Consider the following 24,518-nt stretch of genomic DNA (forward strand, 5'->3'; position numbering starts at 1 on the left):
GCTGTGGAGCTCGGTGGTTTATTACACAGGATCACGTCCGGCAGGGCTGCGGGCGCCCCTGCCCTGGGCTGGGGGGCTCAGCCGCGTCCGGCCGCCCCAGCGCCCTGCGTTCCCCGCAGGCACTGCCCGGGGGACGGACCCGCGGCACACGGTGCGGTCCTGAGCGGGGCTGGCGGGACGTCCTGGGCCTGGCGGTCCCCTCACCGGTGCCGCTTGCGGATGGCAACGAGGTCCTGGTGGAGGGTGCTGAAGCTGGGCCGCTTGCGGGGGTCGTACTCCCAGCAGCGCTGCATCAGCTGGTACAGCTCCTCGGGGCACTGCTCCGGGCGGTCCAGCCGCACGCCTGGAAAGCAGGGATGGTGACATGGCAGCCAGCACCACCAGCCCCTCATCCCCACAACCCTGCCCTGCCCATCCCACAGGCACGGCCCCACAGCGGAGCTGCAGTGCGGGGCCCTCGAGAGCCAGACCCCGGCTGCGCGCTCACCCTGCTCCACTGCCTCTCGTGTCTGCTGGTTGCTGAGGTTGGCGTAGGGGACAGCACCCAGGCTGAAGGCTTCCCACAGCAGGATCCCGAAGCTCCAGACATCACTCTCTGAGCTGTATCGGCCTGGGGACATGGGGTGGGACGGCTGCTGGCAGCTGGGGACACCCGTGGCACCATTGCCCTGGCTGGTGTGCCCCCTCTGACTCCCTTCCCAGGACCAGGCGCTGGGGAGCAGCACGGTGAGCCCTGGACTTCTGGCTCCCAGCCGTGCCATGGGGCTGCCTGGCCACGTCCGGCTCCATCCCTTACCGTAATTGAGTGCTTCGGGCGCAGTCCACTTGACGGGGATCTGCTTCATCCCGCCCGTGGAGGCATAGATGCCATCCTCCTCCTCCCGTGACATCCCGAAGTCACTGATCTTGAGGGCATTCTTCTCCGTCACCAGGCAGTTGCGAGCGGCCAGGTCCCTGGGATGGCCCAGAGCCATGAGCTGCACATGCGGCCATCCACAGGCCCCTCACCTGGCATGGGATGGAGGCAGCAAGGGCTCTGGGGTTCACCTGCCCTGCTCGGCACATGCCCGCATTGCCAGAGCCCACCTGTGGATGCAGTGCTTGCTCTCCAGGTACTCCATGCCAGCGGCAGCATTCTCTGTCATCTTGATCAGCTCCTTCACGCGCAGATGGGGCCCCTCACTGCGCAGGAAGCTCAGGAAGTCCCCACCTGCACCCAGGATGGCGGAGCTGGCGGGCGGCTGCCCTGGTACACCGCAGCGAGCTGCGCACACCCACCGTCTGCCACGGGACGGGGCCACTCACCCTGCACCAGCTCCATAACGATGTAAATGGGCTGCTTCTGGGTGCAGACACCAATGAGCCGGACGATGTTGGGGTGGTTGTACTGCTTGAGAATCCTGTGGGGACAAGGAAGGGCACCGTGGGTGCTCAGGGCCCCATGCCACCTCTGCACTGTCCCCAGGACGCTGTGCCTGGCTGTCCCAGGGACAAGACCCTCAGCACAAGGATGCTGCAGTACCAGGGGGTTGGAGCAGCCCCAAGTCCTGAGGACAGACAGACAGACAGACTGGGATCAGTGTGATGACTGCACAAACCTGGCTTCTTGCAGAAACTTGGCCTTGAGTTCAGGTGGGAGGGTTTCCCGGCAGGATTTCACAGCCACGGGGGTGTTGTCAGCACGCAGGCGGCCGCTGAACACCTCCCCAAAGTTACCCTGCCGAGAGACGTGGCTGCACCAGCACAGCTTGCCATGGTGTGGCCAGGGGCACCCTGTCCTCCTGTGACCCCCTGGGACAGCCCTGTCTCCTGCAGACCCTGGGACAGCCCTGTCCTCCCACAGACCCCTGCAGGCAGGGACCGGAGCACCCCGACTCACCCGGCCAATGCGCTCCCCCAGCAGCACATCCTCGTGGTTGAGCACCCATTTGTCCTGCAGACACCGAAGGTCGTGAGCCATCCCCCAGCCCACTGCAGGCCCGCACCCCCTGCCCCTGCAGCTTCCCCTCAGGTAGCCCCGGAGGGGGGTCTCCAGTGTGCAGGCCCCCCAGGGCTGCCCCATGTGCAGGGGACTTGTCTGCCTCCCCACTGCCCATGTCACCTTGGGCACAGCCCTGGCCAGGATGATCCCGCTCTTGCGTGTGATGGGCTGCTGGCTCTGCAGGAGGTGCTCGACCAGTAGCGGGATGGTGGGGAAGCCATCCCCCTCCAGCCGGTACATGTTCTGTGGGGAGGGGAGGTGAGGGGTTTCCTGCCCCACACATGGGCTGGGGTGCACGGCTGTGCACACACATGGCACAGGACATGCCTGCACACCAGGCATGGCAAGCACGCACAAGCGAGCACTCACACACACAAAGCAGGGCTCACACCACACTCCGTGCTCGGCCCATACAAGAAGGGGCACACAGAACCCATATTGTACGCACACGTCCTGTGCGCTCGCACCAGTCGCCCTGTGGCGGCGGAGCCAGGGGCCGTGCCCAGGCAGGGACCCCGGCTGCAGTCACTCACGTCGACAGCCTGGATGATGAAGTGCCGGGGCTGCCCATCCCACAGCACGCTGAGCACGTACTCCTGCTTGCCCTGGCTCTCCCGCACCAGGAAGTCCCCGTTGCAGCTCAGCAGCTCCTGCACCTCCGCACGCGGGATGGCCCCGTGGTACCAGACCTGCTGGCACAGCGGCTTCTGCACCTCCGGGATCAGGGGCACTGGGGGCGGCAGCTGGGTGGAGACAGGGGTGAGCCCAGCCGTATCCCCGGGCCGTGCCGGGGCAGTAGCAGTGGCTGGAAGCTGCACCCACAGCAGGAGCAGAGACTGCAAGGGCTGGAGCACTGAGGGGAGGGGGCTATAAGGTGGGGAGGAGAGGGTAGGGGGTGCTGGGGGGCTGGGAGGCTCAGCAAGGCACCCAGTAGGAGGGCAGAGTGGCCAGAGGTGCCCAGGGACTCACCGAGTACTTGGGGCTGAAGATGCCTGAGATGTGATTCTTGAGGGTCTCCAGTGCAGAGGCCCCACTCCGCTCCTGCTCCTGGAGAGGTGTGAGAGCTGTGCCCTGCAGGGGGAGACCCCAGCCCAGCACACCCCATCCCTGCGGTTTTCCCAGCCCAGCACACCCCATCCCTGCGGTTTCCCCAGCCCAGCACACCCCATCCCTGCAGGTCCCAGTGCGGGAGGGAGCACTCACCGCAGAGCAGACGGAGTGCCGGTCCTCCTGCAGCGGCAGGGCGGGCAGGGGCTCCCCGCTGTCCAGCACCACCAGCTTCTCTGTCAGCAGCTCCCGCTGAGCCTGCAGCTTGGCCTGGGTGCACAGGCAGCCCTCGAGCTGCTGCTGTGCGTCCTGCAGCCCCTGCCACTTGCTCAGCAAGTGCACCCTGGGGACGGGACAGGACGTCAGGCCCAGCCACCCCAGCCCCTCGGCCCCTGCCCACCAAACCTCACCGCTCCCCGGGGCTGCGTCTCTGCTCCTCGTCCCGGATCTCCGCCTGCAGCTCCCGCACCCGCTGCTCCTTGCTGCCCACAGCCTCTGTGGCAGCCACCAGCTCCTCCTCAACCGACGTCAGGCTGCAAATGATGCAGGTGCCGGATGGCACTGAGCTGCGCTGCCGCCACGGCAGCCCCAGCCTATGGCCCGGCCCCGCTCACCAGTGCTGGACGCTTTCGACGGTCAGCTCGTTGAGCTGCAGCTCCCCTGGGGCCAGGCTCTCCGTCTCCTCCAGCAAGCTCTTGTCGAAGGACACGGCTGGCGGCACCTCAGAGCCGTACCTGCAGGCAGCCAGCGTGGCTCAGCCTCCTGTCTGCCCCGCGGCTGGCAGGGCCATGACTGCAGAGGGGCTGCGCTGCCTGCGGCTGTACCTGTGGCTCTGGATGAAGCCGCTGTACTCTGTGGCCGGGTCAATGGCCTGGATGGCGCTGGTGATTTCCTGGTGCACGGCCAGCACGTCCTCCTGCACCAGGCTGCTGATGCTGTAGTACTCCTGGAGGATCTCCTTCCTGCGGGAACGTGGCTGCTGGGGACTGCTGGGCTCCCGTGCCCCCAGCCAAGGGCCCCGCAACACAGCACCACCACCCCTGCCCCAACCCTGCCGCCCAGGCTGGCCCGTCCCTGTGTCCCACTGGCTTGTGCATTCAGTCCCCACATCTCGCACAGTGCTGCGGAGCATCACTGTGACAGCCCCAGCGTGAGGGGCAGGGGGTGCACGGGCAGGTGACGAGGCAGGAAGGGTGCACATCGTCAGTGGGGCTCTGGCAGGAGGAGGGAGCAGTGCCAGTTCCCAGGGACCACAGGGTGCCCAGGGACGGGCAGCAGGACACAGGACAGGCAGCAGGACAAGGGGCAGCAGCAGCAGCAGGCAGTGGGATGCGGGGCAGGCAGGGCTCTTACAGGACAAGGACCATCTCCTGCTGCAGGCTGTAAAGGGACTGGTGGAGGCTGGGCAGCGCCCGCTGGTAGTGGTGCTGGTGGTGGAGCGCGGCCGCCCGCACAGCCAGCACGTACTGGTTGTGCAGGGCATAAAGCTTCCACAGGCTGCGCACATACTTCTCCTTTGCCTTGTCTCGCTCCTTGTCTGGGGGGAGAGGCCATGGAAAACACCCCCTGCTGCCACACTGCTGGTCCCGGTGCTTCAGCACATTCCCCTGGTATCCAGCAGGGCTGGGGCTGAGGGGTAATGGGGCTGGGAGGGGGTCCCAGGGCAGGCAGGGGCCCTGGGCAGTCACACACCTCCCCACACACCCCTCCCTGTGAGCCCTGGGAGTTTTGCCCAGTCCCCTGGGGCCAGGCTGGCCTCTCCGTGCACCAGCCCCAGAGCTCCCACCCAGTCCAGGCTGTGCCGTGGGTCTCACAGGGCGGAGGGTGCTCCAGCCATCCCTGACCCGCCAGCAGAGCCTGGAGGGGACACAGTGGGATGGGGACAGGCCAGGTACCTTTGCTGGCCTCCTGGTACTTGCGCTTGGCCTGGGCGCTGTCACGCGCCAGGCTGCGGTACTGCGCTTTCAGCTTCTCCATCTCCTGCTGCGTGGTCTGGGGAGGAGACGCCGTCAGGGGAGCGGGGCCAGGACAGGCCCCTGCCGCCCCCGCCGGGACCCGCGTACCCGGGTGTACTCCTGGCTGAGCTGCTGCCACCGCTCGCTGTAGGCCTTGCGGAGCTGCTGCTTGTCTCGAATGAGCAGGCTCAGCTTGGCCAGTGGCCCCGCCACCAGCTCCTCCGCGTGCCGCCGCAGGATCTGGCTCAGCGTCTCGGTCCGGCTCGCCAGCACCCCCCAGGACTGCAGGGACACGGTGTCACAGGCGGTGCGGGGACTGCCAACCTCTGACTCCACGCTGGCTCTGTGGGGCATGCTCCCACACCAGGGCATCCCTACCTCCCAGATCTGACCACCCTGGTCGCTGGTGCGGAGCTGCCCAGGGCCCTCCTGCTTCTCCAGCTGGGAGAACATGTTGTGCAGCATCCCTGCGTACTCCCGGTCGCTCTTGGCGCGCTGCGACATCCACTTCTTCATGGTCTCCAGGAGGCGCAGCTCACTGTCCTGCAGCCGCAGCAGCGCGCTGTGCCCCTGCGGGCACCACAGCTCCAGCCCGAAGCCCATGGCCCTGCGTCCCAGCGGGAGGAGGCTGCGGAGCGGTGGGGGAGCCTCAGCCATGGCTGCCACCCTGCACTGTGCTCACCTGTGCGTCACCCCCTCCTGTCCCATGGGCCCCCTGGGACATGGAAGCTGGGCTGGGCGGCAGTGGGGTCAGAGCCCTCCCTGCCCCATGCAATTGGCCTCACAAAGTGCTTTCAAAGCAGATGGGAGGGCTGAGCGCACCCCAAGCCCCACGGCAGCTGGGGCCCCTGGAGCCGGTGCCAGGAAAAAGGAAATGTGGGTCAGAACCAGCAACGTCTCCTCTGCCATGTGTGCGGGACTGCTCCTGGGGGCAGCACAGCCACAAATCCCCCAGCCGGGGCACCCACCCCATCCTGCCCATCAGCACCTCACCCCTGTTCCCGTGACAGGGACACACTGGGACAGAGGAGCTCTTGGGGGCCAGGACACGGGTGGGGAGTCAGCAGGAGGAGGACAGGGCGCTGAGCCCTGGGGTAAGGTGCCAAGCCTGGATGTGTCCCAGTACCCAGGACCATTGGGAGCCCGATTGGTCCCAGTTGCAGTCCTGGGGTGCCCTGCCCTGCAGCAAGGGAGCAGCAGGAGCAGGAGGGTGCTGGGACACGTCTCTGTGCTGGGCAGGATGTGCCCTGACACATCCTGTGACCCTGCAGAGGGCCAGGGCTGAGTCCCCCCCGCCCCACAAAGGGGTCCCTGTCCCCTGGGGCACGGCCCCTCTGACCTGTGTGTGCCGCAAGGTCACTGCTGTCGGGCTGGTTCTGGCGTCCTCCCGGGGCCGGGGCCGGCGCAGTCTGGACCGGGTGCAGCTCCAGCTCCTGGGGAGGAACAGGAAACCCAGTGCTGACCATACAGCCATTGCGAGATTTCCTGCGCTTCCTCCCCTCCCTGCCAGTCCCCGCGCCCGTGGCCGATACCAGCACATGGCTCTGCTGTAGCTGGGCAGCTCCAGCCCTGCCGCCCCTCCAGCTGCCTCGTGCCAAGGCCTGGCCCCAGCAGGACTGGTGTCTGTGGGAGCCCAGGGCTTCTTCTCGTCCCAGCCATGGTTCCCCAGCCCCGTGGAGCCTGAGCTCAGCCGCAGCCCCACAGGGTTTCCCCCAGAAAAGCCCCTTCAGCCGTGCCTGGTCCTGCCTGTTCCCCAGCCCCTCTCTGTGCCCCAGCTGCCCTGAGAGGCTGCAGGGACTTGGGGGGACCAGAGGCATCCTCAGGTCCCTGTGGAGCCCTGCTGAGGGGGACCACTGCGAGCCTGGCCTTTGTGATCGTGAAAGGCCACAGGATGGAGCATCCACCACACGGGCACCCCCAAAGCCATGACCCAGCCCTCGGTGCCAGCCTGTGCCCACCTGGCCGGGACCCCGCTCCCTGCGCAGCCCCAGGCGCGTCCCCTCTCAATGTGCCTCACTGGTGCCGCAGTGGGACCGCTCAGGCCAGGCAGCCGCACTGCAGGGGCAGCCACCACCGCCCTGGCCAGCACTGTCACACGTGTGTGTCACAGCCCAGCTCAGCTCTACTCGGTGCCTCCAGGGCGGTTTGTGCTGAGCCCCCGTTCCTGTGCCCGTCAGGGAGGCCCCGGCCCCAGATGGACGTCACAGTCACCTGCAGGACACAGCCGAGCTGGTTCCACTTTTGGAGGAAGTTGGGAGAAAAAATGCGTCAGACAGGAGTTTTGTTGACTGACCTTCTCACGGCTGAGCGGTGCCCAAGTGGTCACACCAAGGAGCAGCACGGTGCCACAGCACGACACAGCGTGGCGCGGCACAGCACAGCCAGGGGCTGCCACAGTGCCATGGGCACAGGCCCCGAGCAGCTGCCCAGCGAGGGCAGGAGGTTTCTGTACTGACCAACACGAATCCCCACCCAGAGTCACTGCAGCCCCCCTAGGCAAGAGGAGCCCAGTTAACGCCCCATTTACTGTCTGCTCACTGGAGCCATTCAAGAGCTGCCACATGCTGCCAGGGTCCCCAGTCACCCACCAGCTGGTCCCCCCATCACTGGCCATGGTCCCCAGGGTGCCCTGCCCATCCCCAGGGGGTCCTGCCTGCCAGGGAGTTCTGCTTTTGCTGTGCCCCATTGAGCGGATGAAGCAACCAGTGCTGCTGGTGCTCCCTGCAAACAGCAATTTTCACAGCACGTTTGAGGACAAGAGCAGCTCTACAAGCACCAGCATTGCAGCTGCCCCAACCCGCAGCAGACACCAACCTGCTTCCAGCCTCCCTGCCCTGCCCTGCCCCAGCCCAGGAATAGTTTTATTTTCTGCCTGAGCCCACCAGCGACATCCACACAGCCCAGAGACCTCACAGCACTATCACATGCTCAGGAACGGCTTTGCAGACGGGGCTGAGGGGCTGCTGCTCCCCACTGCTGCATTGCTCCAGCATCCCCTGGTACCCCCCAGGCAGTGCAGGAGCCCTTCCTACCAGCAGCGGGCTGCACTGGGACACCGGGCACCTCTGCAGAGGACACATGAGTCTGGGGCTGGGGTCCAGCCCCTGTGGTGCTGGTCAGGACTGAGCTGCGAGGCTCTGGAGAGTGCAGCAGCTCCTTCCCTGGAAGCCCTGACCGCTGTGGCAGCAGGAAGGTCGCCCTGGGCCACACCACAACTCACCCAGTTTCACATCCTCCACTGCCGCCCGCAGAGCCTGGCAGGGCTGCGGCTTCTGCCCACCGCCAGGCAGGACCTGTCCCTGCAGCCCCCACCGCGGTGGTCGCCTGCCCCCCACCCGCAAGCTTGGACATGCAGCCCTGTGTCCAGGGCTGACAGGGACCTGTCCCCAGCCTGGCGAGAAAAGGAAGAGCTGTCGGAGCAGTCCCTGCAGCCACCGGCACTGCAACGCACTCCCAACCACACCAAGCTGCTGCAGACACAGGGACAACAAGGCCGAGGGCCCTGCAGAGCAGCTGCCCAGGGAGCAAGCACAGCCCCACAGACCCTCCCAGGGAGCTGGGACCCTGCAGGGGCTGAGTGGGGCTGGAGTGGGTCCCAGGTCCAGCCTCAGGGCTCCCCGAGGGGGTCCATGCTCCAGCTGTGGGGATGCTGGACGTGGGCATGCTGGACACGGGGGTGCAGCGTGGGAGCTCAGCTGTTCCCAGGCTGTGCTGCAGGGGCTCAGCCCACGTGCTCTAGGAAAGGGGTGCAAGTTCCCCTCAGGTACCCTACCCACTGCACTCACCACAGCTGGTTCCAAAATTATCTCCCATCTCTGCAGGTTCCAGATAATCAGCTGGTTCCCATTGCTCAGGTGAGGGGGCTGGTCCCTGTCTTGGTGCCAAGTCCCCACCATGTCCCCAGACAGCAGCCCCTGCTGAGCACCAGTTCCTGCCCACAGCCTGGGCCGGGCAGCATCTGGCTCTGGGGGGCTCTTTACCTCCTGGGGGGCCTCTCTGTCCTGACTGCGGGCTGGGTGGGGACCCGGCCCTGCATTATCCTGCAGCCACACCACGGTGGGCTCCTGCTTGCACAGCTGTCACACACCCCAGCAAGCTGCCCCTGCCTCAGCTGCAGGCAGGGCTGCAGGCAGGGCCCCGGTCCCGCTCCTGCGGCTGTGGAGGGATGAGAGGACCCACAGGGCCAGGGCAGCAGCAGGGGGTGACAGACCCCGACCCTGATGCTCCTGCCCCGCGGCCAGGCTGCCATCCCGGCACACAGAGCACAGGCAGCAGAGCTGGTTTGCATAGTTCTGAACATTTAATAACTCAGTCTCTCTAGCGTTATATCCACATCCATTAAATTAAAAACAGGCTCAGGAGGCAGCTCCCGGCTGATTAAATTACAAGAAAAAATTACTGTGCACCAAAAAGTTATTATAGAAAAATAGTCCTGTGGCCCCTGGCCGGCAGCTCCGTCCGCAGGGGCCGGGGCTGGCGGGAGCCCGTGCCACAGCCCCGGTGTGCAGCGGCGGACGGCGAAGGGGCTCGCGGCACCGGCCCCCAGCCCGCGGGGAAGGGGCAGCAAGGGCAGGCGGTGCCGGGAGGGGGCTCCAGCGGGGAGCAGAACGGATTGTCACCAAGTGGGGGCAAGGCACATCGGGGGGCAGGGGCATGGGGGCTGCAGGGATGCCGGGCTCTGCCCAGCACAGGCAGGGTGCAGGCAGAGCCAGGGCAGCACAGGCACCGGCACTGCCCAACCGCCCTGGCCAGCAGCATGGGGGCAGCCCCATGGAGCGGGGTCTGTGTGAAGGGTTCTCTGCCTGCGGGGGCTGAGCCCTGGGCACAGGGAAGGGGCTGCTCTGCCCCACGCACTGGAGCAGGGGCTCCTGTGTGCGCCACAGGCAGCCACAGTTGCGGTGTGATGTGTGGGCAGCGGGCAGGCAGCAGCGCTGAGGCCTGGCCATTATTGCTGTTGAAGGGCACAGGTGGGGTGGACAGGCCCTCGGGGCAGCGGGGAGCTGGGCGCAGGCAGAGGCCCAGGGGTGCCGAGGGCGGCAGGGGGACGCTGTGCTGCAGGGGGGCTCAGGGCAGTGACAACCCAGGGAGCCCCAGCTCATGGGACGCCCAGCAACAGCCACCTGCCTGGGGTAGGGGACGCAGCTGCCAGCGCAGGGCCAAGAGAGATGGTGCAAGAGTGGGACGGTGCCGAGCGGGAGACGGTGCTGGCAGAGCCGTACCCGGCAGCCCAGGCCGGGGCTGGGGGACAGTGCCGGCAGATGGGGAGCCCTGGGCTGCTGCACTGTGGGAGAGGACGGGACGGGGACAGAGTCTGGGGCCCCTCAGCCTCGCCTGCCCCAGCCCCGCAGTGCCGGGCAGGGAGGAGGGAGGGGCGGGAGGGCTCATCAAAGGGCACTTTGGTCTCTGATGAAGGCAGTCCTCTCGCTGTGCGCCTCGTTCTCCTCACCGTCCGACTCCGAGGGGCCCTCCTCCTGCCAGATGTCAGAGGGAAGCCCCTTGTAGGAGATGATCCCGCTGTCCAGGGCATAGACCTTCACGCCCCGCAGGCTGAAGCCTGAGCGTGCCTGCAGCACCAGGAAGACAGTGACGAATATGATGACAATGAGGACACAGCTGAGGCTGGCAATGAGGACGGGCAGGTTGGCTGCAGAGGGGGTCTCGGCCAGCCCCTCGCTGTCTGCCAGGGCAGGGGACGCGCGGCTGCTCTGTGTCTGGTGGGAGCAGGAGAGGTCCAAGCTGCTGAAGTGCGAGTGTGCGGGGCAGGTCAGGCACTGGTTGGGGCCAGGCCCCGCGCAGGTGGCGCAGGAGGGGTGGCAGGGCAGGCAGAGCTGGGGGGCGATGGGCTCCACGCTGTTCTCCAGGATGTAGTGCGTGCTCTGGACACCGGGTGCAAAGCCAGGAGGGCAGCGCTTCAGGCAGCTCTTCTGGTGCAGGTAGTAGCCCTCCTCGCAGACTGCGGAAACACAGGGTCAGCGCAGGCAGGGGGTGCCCGTGCCCCCACCCCCTTCCAGCCCCGCACTCACCCACACAGGTCTGGCTGGGGGTCAGGGTCTTGCAGCCGCTGCTCTCCAGCTGGTTGGAGAGGCTGGGGGACTCAGTGGCGGTCCCGTACAGCACGAGCGTGAATTTGGTCAGCGTGCCTGCCACAATACAGGGTGAGAAACAACATGGGGTGAGAAGCACCAATATGGGGTGAGGAGCAACAACACGGGGTGAGGAGCACCCGCATGGGGCGAGGAGCACCGACATCTGCAAGGCCACCCATGCTGGGGACAGGTGCAGGGAGGGGGCTTGCACTGGTCGCCACTACAGGCTGTCAGGGACAGCGGGGCTGTGCTCACTGCCTGGAAGATGCCTGATATGGGATCCTGCCCCTGCGCAGGGCTGCCCACAGAGCGGGGGGGCCAGGCTGGCTGGCATGGGGTCACCTGCTGCCCCAGAGCCCCGCTGCCCTTGAGCAGCTGTATCCCATCCCACATGCCCAGCTCCAGCCTCTCTCCTCGGTCACTGCAAAGCATCCGAGCTGCCAGCACTCCCCTCAGGCCAGGGGCACTGGGGGACACCAGGTGCCCACGCTGTTCTTGCTCCTGTGCTGGGCTGAGGGAGGCAGCGGGGAGGTGAGGCCGGTCCAGCCCTACCGTAGTTGTTGGCGTCACTGGTGTTCTCGATCTCCAGCACCCATTCCCCGGACGGGTCCTCGTCCCATGAGTGTGTAGTCATGAAGGCCCAGTCGTTGAAGCCATCGGCTGAGAAGTCGTGGGGCCTGGGCAAGAGGGGACAAAAGGTGAGTGCTGGTGCCCTGCAGACCCACATGTGCCAGCCCAGGCCTCGGGTACCCCCAGCCCAACACGTACCTGGCAGCCAGGAGGGTGGAGCGGGTGCCCATGGGGCTGACCAGGTGGATGGCCAGGTCCCCGCGCCGGTTGTAGGACAGTGTCAGCCTGGCCTGCGCATGCTCCAGCCGGCTGATGTAGTTGGCTTTCCCCAGGCAGGCGTCCACCTTCCGCCGCACCTCCAGGCGCTTCCCGATGTCCCTGCCCAGGACAGGCAACAGTGAGCCCAGTCCCAGCCTGGGGACACACAACAAGGCGCCCTGGTCCCCACTCTTCACTCTGGGGCTTCGCAGCTGCCCTGGGAACCGGGTGCTGTGCCTCAGGGTGGCTGGAGCCAGAGGCAACTCGGCAGTGGCTTTGGGGCCCCTCTCCATCCCAGACAGGGCGCGGGCAGCAGACGGGGAGTACAGGCAGTGGACAAGGTGCAGGCAGCACACGCAGCAGACGGCCCTGCCCTGGTTCCCGGGTGTGGGGAGGTTGCTCTGCCCACACGCCCTGCCCAGCGCTGCCTCCCCGCTCGCAGTCTGTGCCAGCCCTGAATGGGCCCTTTATTCCCCCACTGCGGGGCCAGCTCCACCCTGAATGGCGCAGCCAGGGACAGGACAGATGTGGTTGTCCCCATCCCACTGCTCATGTGCAGCTCTCCCCACTCCGGGCCAGCCCTGGTGCCAGTGCAGGACACGGGTCACAGGGAGGGGAAGGGCTGGTCGCGGTGGCTCGGGCAGGGCCCAGCCCTGGCTCCCTCCATGCCCAGGGACATCCCCCGAAGAGCCCTGGGGAGCGTCTGTCCGCACACGAGACTCGGCACATGCTGCAATGTGGCAGCCACGGCCAAGCAGAGTAAAAGGAGCTTCTGTCCAGCCCTGAAAAGCCCCTCTGTCTGGGGATGAGTTGCACTGGCGGCTCCCAAACCGCAGCAGCCCAGCCCAGCCCCAGCAGCAGTGGGCAGGCACAGCAGCTGATGTTGGTGCTGGCTGAAGGCACCTTTCCTGGCTCTCCCCAAGTTCTCCCTGGTGGACGGCCTGGGGTGTCAGGAGCAGCTCAGCCCCACAGATCCTCCCCACTCCCAGCCCTAGACTCAGAGGTGCTCAGTCTTCAGCGCGGGACCGTGTACAGGGCAGATGCACGGTGATGCCTCCCTGGGCTCACCAGCCCTTACTTGGGCTCCGTGAGGACATCGATGACACATTTCCTCTGAGGTCCCACTGTGGTCCAGTTCTTGGCCAGGCTGACCATGGCCCCAGCGTCCAGCAGGCCGTAGCCGTACGAGTGGCTGACTGCAGACAGAGAAGACAGAGACAGGGTCAGCACCACTCCTGGGGCCCCCAGGGGACACACGTGCCTTGGCGCACCGTGTGGCTCACGAGGCCTCCTGCCTCCTCCAGCCCCCTGGGCTGCCGGGGTGCTCTACCCCAGCACCCTGGGAACGGGAGCCCCTGTTCCCTGATACCCCGGTACCTTTGCGGCCGACGCCGTTGGTAACCCAGTCATTGGCATTGAGGTGAGCCGGCTTTGACGTATGCACCACCAGGTGCTGCATGTCCCGCCAGGTCAGGTTCTTGCTGCGGGGAGACATGGGGCTCAGGCACCGGCACCTCCCAGCCCTGGTGGGTCTCTGGTGCCCTGTGGGGCTGGCGCAGCCTTCCCCAGCACAGCCTAATGCTGTGCCCACCCTTACTTGGCTTCCAGGGCGAGGGCGATGATGCCCGCGGCCAGGGGCGCCGAGGCCGACGTCCCTGTGTGCGATTCAGTGCATTTCTGCCGGAGGTCAGTCGTTACCTGCAAGGAGGAGTGCGGGGGTAGGAGCCACTCCGGGGCCAGGGCAGGCAAGGCAGAGCCTCCATGCACTAGTTTCTCTCCCAAAGCCCCAAACTCAGGAGGCCCAGAAGCAGCCAGCGGCGGCACCATGGCCAAGTAGGGCCAGTCCTGCTCCCAGCACCGTGGCCCACTTGGTTTTGGAGGGCCGCCCCGACGCCCTGGCCCGCAGACCCCCCAGCCCCAACTCACGATCTGCTTCTCATTCTGGTTGCCGCTGCTGTAAGTGGTGGCGAGGGTGGATGAGCAGGCCTCGCTGTACCAGGGCACGTTGCCGTACTGCGTGGTGCTGCTGATGGACAGTGTGTAGATGCTGTTGGTGTAACCGTCACAGTTGCAGCTGTCGTGCTCACGGCCCCCGTTCCCGGACGCCCAGACGAAGATGGAGCCCAGCCCCCCTCGGCCCTAGCAACAGAGGCAGGGTGAGGGGCAGCGCCCGTGGCATCGCACTGCTGTGGGCTGGGTACCACAGGGCACGGTGGACAAGGGGACGGTGCTGGCCCCAGGGCTCTTCCAGCCTGAGCAGGAAAGTCTCAGCAGATGCAGCCGGGACAGTGGGGGACAGCAGGGGACAGCAGGATGTCACCAGTCAGACACTGGCCTGGGCGCCCGGCACCGCCAGCCCTCAGCACTGCCATGCCCAGGAGATGCCATGGCATCTCTGCAGGAGCTGCCCCAGCAGGTCTGGCACTGCCCGGCGGGAGCTGTGCCAAAGGTGGTCTTCCAAAAACCCCATGTCTTTTGCTGTTCAGAAATCACCCAGGCTGACTCTGCCCAGATAGGATTTGCAGCTGCCCGGCCCCGCTGCTGGAGCTCGGCACAGTAGCCCCAGCCGGCTGCTCGGCACCGAAAGCCGCAGCCACGCTCACAGCGTGTGACAGCGCTGTCATGGCACCCAGGGCGGGTCTGCCTGCATGCCCTGCACAACACGCGTCTTTCCACGTGTCCGAACCCCGCAGGCTGCACCATGGCCACACCAAGGCACCGGCTGCGCCCACAGTCCTCGGGGCTGGGGAAGGACGGGCGGAGGGTGAGTGGCTGGGCCCAAAGTGAGGCAGGGACCAGCAAAGGCCTCCAGACCGCAGGGAGCGACTGTCCCATGCAGGACTGAGCGGCTGCTTCCCGAGCAGGGAGGACAGAAAGGTGAGACGTGCCCTGCCCAGGAGGAGCCCTGACTCAGCTATAGCACAGGAACAACAGGAAAAACCAACAGAGCCTGATCCTGGAGATGGGCTGGAACAGATGGCTCATCCCGAGGGCCGGGACAGTGACTGGGCAGGTAGAGCAAGGGACACCCAGGGGAAGGGTAGGAGCTTGGCCAGCACTCCCAGCACACTGCCCTGCTCACCTGGCTGACCCCGCGGAAAAAAGCCTCCTCCGCCAGCCGCGCTGGGCCATCCACTGTCTTGCCGTCATCCTCGGGGCCCCAGCTGGCACTGTAGATGTGGATGTGGTTGGGGTTGAGGCCCAGGGAATGGGCCTCCACAGCGTCTGTCACTTCCCCGTCCAACATGCGCACACCTGGGGCCGGAGAGCAGAGGTCAGGACAGGGGACGGGGCAGGGCAGCGAGAGCCCCGGCCAGCACTGCCCCGTGCCACGGGCTGTCACAGGCTGCGTGTGACTGGCCAGCAGGCTGACACCCCAGCGCAGCCTGCTCCTCTGCCGTGGCACCACGGAGCCAGTGCAGGCTCTGCTTTCAGTGCAGGGCAGGGCACACCCACCTCCGATCCTGGCATTGTACGCCACGCCGACACCGCAGATCCCGTTGTTTGCCACGGCAGCAACTTCCCCGGCGCAGCGCGTGCCGTGTCTGCAGCGGAACAGCACCAAGCACACTCAGATGGGGCACAGGGAGCACAGGGCTGGACACTGGCAGCCAGAGAGTGCAGTGCCCAGGCTGCCTCCTGCCCTCCCAAACAGAGCAGCCAAACCTCCTGGGGCTCCCCTGCCCACCCTCCTGCTCCAGAGGCAGCCCCAAAGGATGCTGCTGGCACCAGAAAGAGGGAGAGAGGCTTTCTCCATGGGGGAGAAGTGAGCTGCCACCCTGTCCCCTCCTGCCTTCCCTAGAGCTGGTGCTGTGTCCCTGTGTCACTGGGCTCTGCCACCCCTGCCTCTGCCTCACCTGTTGTCGTTCATCTGTGTGTAGCGTGGCTGTGGGTCGGGGTCCTGGTCGTTGACATCAAAGCTCGCCCCTGGATCCTGGAACATAGATCTGGCAGTTGAAGACCATCTACTTTGGCCACCAAGCCCCACTGCCATGCCTGTGCTCTGTGCCCCTGGGCTGGGTGCTCTGGTCCTGCCTCCATTGCTCTCCTCCATGTCCCACCATGGCAGGCACCAGCACGGACGGTTCCCTGGCACACCACCCGCGGCATTGCCCTGTGGCATCGCCCCGCACTCACGTAGTTGCCCTCCAGGTCAGGGTGGTTCTTCTCGATGCCGTCATCCAGGATGGACACCACAATGCCCTTGCCCGTGTACCCCTGCGCCCAGGCCTGTCGCACGTTCAGGTCCCGCTGGTTTGTGTTGTACTGCCAAGAGAGGCCCTGGCAATAGGTGCTGCGCCCAGCTGCTGGCACTGCTGTGGGGGGGCCAGACCCCCGGCTGTGAGGGCAGGTGACAGGCAGCCCCACCCTGCTCTGCTGTGGTGGGGACGAGGAAACCCCAGGGATCACAGGTACAGAGGGCTGGCATGGCGGCCGAGGAGCACTGCTCCGAAAGGAGACCGAGCCCCAGACTGTGCTGGGGCCCTGCAAATGCAGCTCCCTCTGCAGACCGCAGCCCCAGTCCCGCAGCGCAGACAAGCACAGCACAGACCCCGCTCCTGGACCAGATCAAGGGCTGTGCCCCAGCCCAGCCCCAGCTCCCCCCTCCCCGGCAGGGAGCTGCAGCTCCACCAGCTCAGCCTCTTTCCCTCCCCCGCTGTCCCCAACACAGCACCAGGCAGCTCCCCAGGTCTTCCACCTCCCTGCCGTCAGCCTGGCTGGCAGAGCTGCCTGACAGCCGTCCATCATCCCCAGAACCTGCATCCGTTGCCCTGTAGCTGCCTGCTCCCCTCGCACCCAGCACTCACCAGGTACCACTGCTGCGGGAACTTGGGGTCCGTGGGCTCCATGAACACGTCTCGCTTGGTCCTGCGCTTTGCCACCTGCTGCTCCAGCCACTGCACCTGGGGGCAGAGAGGCCATGGGGCTCCCGCACCCGCCTCGGCCACTCATGCCGTGCCAGCAGCCCCCAGGCCCCGGCCAGCTGGCTGCCTGGAGGGGCTGCCCCCAGACACATCACAACCTCTGACCCCACCAGAGCCACTGCAGCATCAGACTGTTCCTCCTGGCCTCCCCTGCCGGCCGAGCCGGGTGGCAGTGCCATGTGTCCTGTGACAGGCTACGCTCCAGCAGAGCAGGCAGGTCAGGGCACAGAGCTCTGCCAGCGCCACGACACACCATGCACTCTGCCAGTGCACCGAGTCCTGGGCTGGAGCCGGAGATCACGGCAGGGCAGGCACACCACCACGCTGGGACCCGGCGCTGCCCTGCACACCCTGCCCGTGTGCGAGGACAGAGTGGAGCAGAGGCTGCCCCACACCCTGGGGTCACAGCCCACAGGATGGTGACACTGGTTCTGCCAAACCCTGCCCTTCCTGGCTCCGTGCTGGCCTCCCACCTGGCTCTGCCATGGGCCCTGGTGCAAGGGGCTGGTTCCAGGCAGCTCAGCACTGGCTCACGGGCCATGTGCAGTTGCTGGGGGCACAGCCAGACCCCACTGGGCCCCCCTCCACATACCTGCGGCTCCCTGGCCAAACGGCTGTGCCAGGGCTGGTGGGGCGAGAGGGAACGCTTCACCACGCCGCTGTGCCGGAAGTGGTAATAGTCACCAAAGATCTGCAACAGAGCATGGAGCAGGATTGACAGGAGAGCCCCATCTCCCCAGTTCCCCATCCCCCCACCTGCAAACCCGAGCTGGGGCTGCCACAGGCAGGCTAGGCCACCCCAGGGTGGTTGCTGGGGCCAGCGTCTGGGTGCACAGAACAGGATCTCCAGCAAGGGGCTGAGGCAGTTGTGGAAACCTTGGGGACATAGTGACATGATCTCACACAGGAGCAGCCCCAGCCAATGAGCTGAGCCCCAGTGCAGCTCCCACACACGGAGACAGCCCGGCCGGGGCAGGATGGAGCTCAGCAAAGCCTGGCTGGCCAGGAGGCCAGGCAGCTGCCCAGACAGTTATTTTTAAACCCCAAAGCCTCTCCAGCACTCTAATTTCCTTACGCCCTCCTGCAGGTCCCCAAAGCTGGCCAGGGCCCAGGAGCTCCCAGCCCAGCAGCCAAGCACCCGTCCTGCCCCGCTGGGAGCCACAGAGGCTGAGCTGCGGCCACAACGCTGCGGGGACACGGGGAGAGGACATCTCGCCCTCCGCTGCCCAAGGCTGCCGCAAAACAGTTTGACTGCAGTTAACGAGCTCCCTCAGGCTTATCAGAGCTCTGCAGATGTGCCACCAGCCCAGCCAGCCAGGAGCCAGCGTGTGGAGCAGGGAAAGGAGCACCCGCTGCGCAGCACCCTCAGCACTGCCAGCATCACTGGGACGGACACAGGCCTGTTCCCCACATACCACGTCCCCCAGTAGCTCAGAGCACCTGGGAGGTGCTGAGGCAAAAGGCTCTGCTCTGGGCTGGCAGAGGGGAAGGGAGCTGCAGGCTCGCTGTCCTCCCCAGCATCCCCACATCTCCTGGGCTGAGGACAGAGTCCAATTGTTCCCACAGGCGATGGCGGCTTGGCCTGGTCATCCATGGGTTCAGGTCTGCAGAGTCACTGTGGTGCAGCAGTAGCCAGCTGGCCCACACACTCCCACCCTCATCCCCACATCCCTGTCCTCAGTGAGGGCAGATCTGCCCCCTGCCCCGTGTGTCCCCCACAGGGAGCGGTGCCAGCTCAGTCCTCCTGCCCCAACTTCCTGCCATGGCTCATGGCCACCCCAGCCAGCCCTCTAACCCACACCCACCCAACACTGTCCTTTGGGTCCCCCTCAAGGCCATTGGCACCAGACGTGGGCCATGGAACCTCTCTGCGGGAGGCACCACTGGCCCAGGGTCTGCCTAACCCCCAGCCCCGCAGGGAGCACAGCAGGACAGCCTGGCTGGCGGACAGTGTCCAGAGCCCAGTGCGACCAGGATCCGCTCAGATAAGGGCCCTGGGGGCCCCTCACTGGGGCACTGCCAGAAGCAACCAGTCCCCACTCCAGTCTGGCTGCTGCATCCTGTCCCAGTGGCTCAGCCCCCGAAAAACGGCCCAGCAGCTCCCGGAGGGAAAGCCCAGCTCTGCGGGAGCAGGCGGCCAGCCCAGCCCCATCCCACAGCACAGACACCACGATGGGCTCCAGATGGGAGAAAATGTGCCCAGCCTAGCCTCGTCCACGCTACCCGTGGGTCTCTGCCTGCAGGTGCTGCCCCGCTGACAGCTCAGCGGGCTGGCAGAGCTGGGGAGAGGTGCCAGTCCCTGGCACAGGATGGATGGCACAGTGAGAAGGTGGGTGCTGCCAGGCAGAGCTGGCACAGAACCATCATGGCTCCCGGGAACAAACCCCAAACAGGGCCGGGCTCCTCGCCAAGGCACGGGCCTTGTGTGGCCCGACAGGCAGCCCTGGGCTAGGAGGACACGGCCCAGAGCCCGGTGTCCCTCGGCCCTGGGACCCGGCATCGCAGTGTGACGGGAAAGGCTGATGGCACCTCAGTGCAGGGCTGCTCTCAGGCAGCAGGACCAGACACCCTGCGGCTGCAGGGACAGCCACCTTCCCACCCCCCCGCAGCAGCTGCTCGGCCAAGGTCCTGACACCGCAGCACCAGTTGTGCAATTTCCTCTGGGATTTTGCCCTGCGCTTCCTTCCCGCAGAGCCAGCCCACCCCGGGAGCACCGCGCTCTCAGGGCAGCAGACCCCCAGCACAGCACAGCATGGGCTCGGCTCTGCCAGCGCCAGCCTCCCCTTGCTGGAGCAGGGCCCATCCAGCTCCCCGTGCCCGTGGGACAGCCTGGGGAGCCAGGCCCTGCCGAGGCTGCCAGGAGGAGAGTGCCACAGAGCTCCTTGCACTGGGGACGAGGCCAGGAATAGCCGGGACCTCAGAGAATACAAGTGGCCCTGGTTCCTCTGCCATCACTCCATCCTCCCCAGCCCACTGCCAAGAGGTGCCGGAGGTGCCGGCCCAGCACAGACAGCCACGTGTGCTGCATCGTCCCTGCATGGGCTGAGGGCAGAGAGCTGAGAGCAGTGGGGACCTGGGATATGCCTGCTGTGATGGCAGCTCTGGGCTGAGGACACGTGGTTGCTGTCAGACCAACTGCTCTGGGGACACCCCAGGGTGCTGCCGCCGCCCAGCGGTGCAGAGGCCATGCCACGCCAGCCAGATCGCTGCAGGAGCACTGGCAGCAACAGGGAGCCCTCCCCTGCTCTGCCACTGCAGAGCACCCCAACTTCCTCACACTGGGATGGGCCTCTCCCCCTTCAGCCCACAGAGCGTGCCATGCCGTGCCACCAGACTAGCCGGCCGGTGGGGGAGGGCCTGGCAGCATCCAGCTAAGGACCGATGACTGCCCTTGGATCAAGCAGCGGATGCTGGGAGGCTGCAGCAAACAGGCACAAATGCAGCAGCCCTGCTGCCAGAAAAAGCAGCCCCTGAGCCGGCTCCAGGGCCGAGCCCTATGCCAGCCCAGACAATGGCAGAGCCAGCAGAGGACACAATTTCTGCAGGGAGAAGGAAGCGTGGGACTTACCGGGCCCAGGTTGAGGAATCCATGCTTCCTGGCCAGCCTGTCAGCCTCCTGGGGACCCGCGGGGACGAGCACGGCCCAGGTGTTGGTGTAGATACGCTGGGCCAGCACCTCCTGGGCCAGGAGAGTGAGGGCAACCACCAGAGTCCAGAGCAGGAGCAGCGAGCAGGGCCTCAGATCCATCAGAGTATCGGGGTTCCTCTGGCTGGGGAGCAGGAGGGTCCTGGGAGCGGTGGGTCCAGCGGCCACGTTGCGTCAGCACCCCAGGGTGCGCCGGCCTCTCCGCTCAGCCCCAGAGAGCATGGGGACCAGCCTGCGGCAGCCGGGACAGGCCGTCCGGAACAGCAGCACGATCTGCAGAGAGACCCAAGAGTCAGGCCCAGGGGCGCGTCTCTTCAAACCCAGAGTGCTCAGGCTCCACCAGGCCAAGCCACAGCTCCAGCACCGGGCAGGGACCCTGGCACATGGCACCACTTCCCACCACAGCTCACAAACGGCCACGCAAGACCTTGGACCCCGAGGAGCAGCTACGCGGGGTGGCCCAGCACAGAGCTGCTGTTTACCTTCCCTATTGCCCAGTGCATACTTATGCTCTGTGCTTACAAACAGGGAGGCAGTGGGAGGGAGAAGGGCACCAAAGGAGGCAGGAGGCATGGCCAGGGAAGCTCCACAGTGGACAGGAGCCCCTTCTCCAACCGGGAGGGGACCACTGGGGCACAGGGCTGGGAGCAGCCAGGACAGGATGCCGGCCTCTCCAGTCCCAAGGGCACACCGGAGATGTCCCCAGATGCTGCACGAGGGACCCCAGCTAACTGTGAGGCTGGCAGTAGGAAGAGCAGGGAGAGCAGAGCCCCAGCACCTCCACAGCCAGCGAGCAGGCGGTGCCTGGTGGCAGTGCCGAGCACCGTGCTGCCTGTCACTGTCAGCAGCTCTGCTCTGCCCTTCCTCTGGAGCACAACATGGTGACACCGGTGTGACTCATCTTCACAACAGACAGAGAACCAGCACAGGGACCAGGAAAAGGGCCATGCCGTCACCTCCAGCATGCACCCAGGGACTGTCATGCAGGGATGCACTCTGCCGGAGGGCAGACACGAGAAGCTGGGAAGGTGGGTGGGGAGTAGAGCAGGGAGAACCCACCCAGCACAAACAAGCCCAGGACAGGACAGCACCGGTGTGAGCTCCAAGCACAGAGATGCAAAGGGTCCCTGAAATATCCAGTCATGTTTCAGAGATAGTGGGGAAGGGGAGAGCTGGCAGTGCTCAGCGGAGCCCCATCCCCTTCTGCAAGCAGCAGCCACAGCAAGCAGGGAGCCTGTGGCGCTGCCAGTGAGAACAGCTCCTGGCAGCTGCCAGAGACCCCACCGCAGGCTGCAGCATGGACAGTGCCGCGATTCAGGCAGCTGCAGCTCCCCTGGCGACCAGACCTCAGCCGGCTGCAGGCTTGGCCACCCTGTCAAGGGACCCGGAGCCACACGCACATGCCAGAGGCTGGATCAGAGCGTCCCAGATTGGGCCAGGGCCCAGTAGGAAAAGCTCCTGGAGCACCCAGGGAAGGGGAAAAGCTGCCACGTGAAGAGGGACAGCAGCATGCACAGCACAAGGGGACTCCGCCACAGCCGGCCTCTGTGCCAGCCCCTCGGCCCTGCCGCAGGTGCCAGTGCCCCTGCCTCCCCGCCTTGCTGGCCCCAGAGCCAGCAGCCACCACACTCCCCGGCAACGACCGCTCCACGTGGGGACACGGCTGCAGTGCCCCCTCCCCAGCTCCGGCACCCAACACCAGCTGCGCCAGCACAGCCGGCCCGGCTGGCTCCCTCTGGCCAGACACTACAGCTCTGCTGCGCCCCGGTCCTGCCCAAAACCTCGGCCCGTCCCTGGGGCAGGAGGGAGAACAGGGGCAGCGGAACAGCCCCGGGCTGGGCGGGCCAGCCCACACAGCGCGGTGTGAGCGGGTACAGCACCGCCGACTAACGCTCCCGGCTCCCCCGAGCAGGACACTGCCCGTGGCAGCGGGTACACGGCGGCAGCCTGGACCCCCCGGTGGCCCCACACTCGCGGCCGAGCCCCGGGGCTGCGAGGGCGGCCGGGCCGGGCTGCTCCGCGGGGCGGCGGGACCGGGCCCGGCCCCCTCCTGCCCTCGGCTCCGGCCGGCCCCGCCGCCAGCCCAGCCCGCTCCCGCCGCCCCGGTGCCGCCGCACACGGCCTTTGCTCCCGGGCCCGCCCGCCCCGAGCCCGGGGCTGCCCAACGGCCGCGGCGCCACCGGCCGCCCCCGCCCGGGGTCCGTTCCGGCTGGGCCACCCCAGCTGTCAAACCGCCGGCGCCGACGGGTCGAGCCGTCCCGGCCGCGTCCCCTGGCCCTTACCGCGCGGCCTGCCCGCTCCCGTCCCGCCGGCGGCCGGGCCCGTCTGGCGGCGGCGCCGCGTCACGCCGCGGGGCGCCCGGAGCGCCCGCCCCGGAGCCGGGCCCGGCCCAGGCAGGGGAGGCCGGGGCGGCCCGGCGGGGCCGCTTGTTTACGCCGAGCAGCTGTCAGCGCCGCCCCGCCCGCCACCGGCCCGCACCGACACACCGGCCCCGCGCGGCCCGTCCCGGCTCCGCTCGGCGGCGCAGCCCGGCCCGGCCCGGCGCGGCACGGCCGCCGCTCCGCCGGGCGCCGCCGGATGCCGTCACCGCCGCCCGCCCCGCCCGCCGCCGCCGAACCGGCGCCGCCAGCGCCCCGCGCCCGGCTTCCCCGGGCACCCCCGCACCCCGCGAGAACCGGGGCCGCTCTCCCCCGGCCTGGCCTGGGGAGACCCACCCGCGGCTGGCACTGGCCGTGGCCGGGGCTCGGCACAGCCTCTTCCCGGTACCCACCGGGGCTGCCCGTGCGGCCAGAGCGGGGCAGCTGGATCTGCCTGGGAGAGCCTGGACCCCCTTGGGCGCCAGCACCGTCGGGGGTGCAGGGGCACCCGCAGAGAGGGGCACCCCAGGACACCTCGTCTCGCATCCCCGCACACCGGGCACAGCAGGCAGCTGGTGGATCTGCGGTGGGGCTGGCGGGACACAGCCGCAGCGACTGGTCCAGCCCCAGCACTGCCAGAGCGGGGTTCCTTGGCCCAGCTGGCAGCAGCGCTGGCCTCCCGTGACATCCGTACTGTGGGGGCTGCCGCCCGGGCCAGCGCGCAGCAACCGGACAAACTGGAAAGAAGCAACACAAGGAAAATCCACCCAGTTTCAGGTTTCAGGACAGAGACTTCCACCGAGGAGAAAAGGTGAGAAGTGAATTGTGGTTCATCACAGCTTTGGTGACTTGTAACAAACAATATGCTTTTGTCTCTCACATGCACAGGATCATGTCAAGAGCAACGGCAAAGCCAGGGCAAGAGCAAAAAGCGAAAGCAGCAGAAACCAAACTGACCTGAATCCTCCGCACCTGAGCAGGGTCTGGGCAGCCCCGGGTCCTACAGCTCCTTACAGAGAAAAGGAAGTCACTCGGATATCATGATGGAGATCATGAAGCACTAGCAATCGCACAGGAAACAGTCACCTTGGTAACTGAGATGCTGAGAACAGCCCAGAAAATCTGGCACATGGCAGGTTTTTCTGTTAAACTGGGTTACTTCTGCAGGGCAGGCACCCGGCTGCGGCGTTCCCAGGCCAGGCCTACCCGGGTGTCCGGCCTCTGAACCACCACGGGGGCTGCCATACCCCAGGACCCCGTGTGGGCCCGAGGGGGTCCTGGCTCCCCGTGGACACATGGTACTTACCCCAACCGCCGTGGCCTGGTCAGGAGCTGTCCCTGGCAGCCCCTGGGCGCACAGCCCAGCCCAGGGAGCCCCGCTGAGATATATGGAGGGCACGTGTGCCAGGGGCAGGTCCCGAGCCAGACCCTGGCCTGGGGAGGGCGGTGGGCGGGCTGGCTGGCTGCTCCCGCCTGCTCTTCAGATGCCTCATGTAGGCGCTGGCAGCCGTGCCTGGGCAGGTGACAAGTTGCTGCACCTGGTGCCTGTGACATGTCATGCTGGGGAGAGGAGCTGACAAAGGGCCCTTGTCATGGTGGCTTATCTGGGTATCACAGGGCGTGCGGACAGGAAGAAGAACCTCTTACATAAAATGCTTGCGTTGGACCCGCACACTGACCCGTGCCTGCCAAA

At 66.6% G+C, this 24,518-nt stretch overlaps 2 protein-coding genes across 6 annotated transcripts; both read right to left on the bottom strand.

Moving 5' to 3' along the window:
- Positions 1 to 24: 24 nt before the first annotated feature.
- FES (FES proto-oncogene, tyrosine kinase) lies at positions 25 to 6,422 on the bottom strand. 5 transcript variants are annotated; one of them, XM_082061131.1, is made up of 19 exons: positions 6,323 to 6,422; positions 5,362 to 5,611; positions 5,092 to 5,265; positions 4,924 to 5,020; positions 4,382 to 4,565; positions 3,853 to 3,990; positions 3,643 to 3,762; positions 3,439 to 3,561; positions 3,185 to 3,371; positions 2,951 to 3,028; positions 2,515 to 2,724; positions 2,102 to 2,224; positions 1,880 to 1,933; positions 1,599 to 1,717; positions 1,306 to 1,400; positions 1,087 to 1,210; positions 797 to 954; positions 488 to 610; positions 25 to 343 (listed from the first exon to the last, which is right to left on the bottom strand). In XM_082061131.1, the coding sequence occupies exons 2-19, from the start codon at positions 5,584 to 5,586 to the stop codon at positions 201 to 203; spliced, it is 2,475 nt and encodes an 824-aa protein (XP_081917257.1). In that variant the 5' UTR covers positions 5,587 to 5,611; positions 6,323 to 6,422; the 3' UTR covers positions 25 to 200. The 5 variants fall into 5 exon arrangements, 4 of the variants coding, with proteins under 4 accessions (XP_081917257.1, XP_081917255.1, XP_081917256.1 ...); XM_082061129.1 differs by having other exon boundaries at positions 1,599 to 1,933; positions 2,951 to 3,022; XM_082061130.1 differs by having other exon boundaries at positions 1,599 to 1,933; positions 2,515 to 2,670.
- Positions 6,423 to 9,261: 2,839 nt separating this feature from the next.
- On the bottom strand, positions 9,262 to 22,915 carry FURIN (furin, paired basic amino acid cleaving enzyme). The gene is made up of 16 exons (XM_082060991.1): positions 22,751 to 22,915; positions 20,391 to 20,741; positions 17,415 to 17,513; positions 16,706 to 16,801; positions 16,035 to 16,163; positions 15,755 to 15,831; positions 15,354 to 15,442; positions 14,980 to 15,152; positions 13,824 to 14,036; positions 13,495 to 13,595; positions 13,275 to 13,378; positions 12,976 to 13,093; positions 11,838 to 12,017; positions 11,622 to 11,746; positions 11,007 to 11,123; positions 9,262 to 10,936 (listed from the first exon to the last, which is right to left on the bottom strand). Exons 2-16 carry the CDS (start codon positions 20,568 to 20,570, stop codon positions 10,368 to 10,370), a joined length of 2,370 nt encoding a protein of 789 aa, XP_081917117.1. The 5' UTR covers positions 20,571 to 20,741; positions 22,751 to 22,915; the 3' UTR covers positions 9,262 to 10,367.
- Positions 22,916 to 24,518: the final 1,603 nt, after the last annotated feature.

Source organism: Streptopelia decaocto, assembly GCF_964273445.1.
Source record: "Streptopelia decaocto genome assembly, chromosome: 9".
In the NCBI taxonomy this organism is placed as follows: domain Eukaryota; kingdom Metazoa; phylum Chordata; class Aves; order Columbiformes; family Columbidae; genus Streptopelia; species Streptopelia decaocto.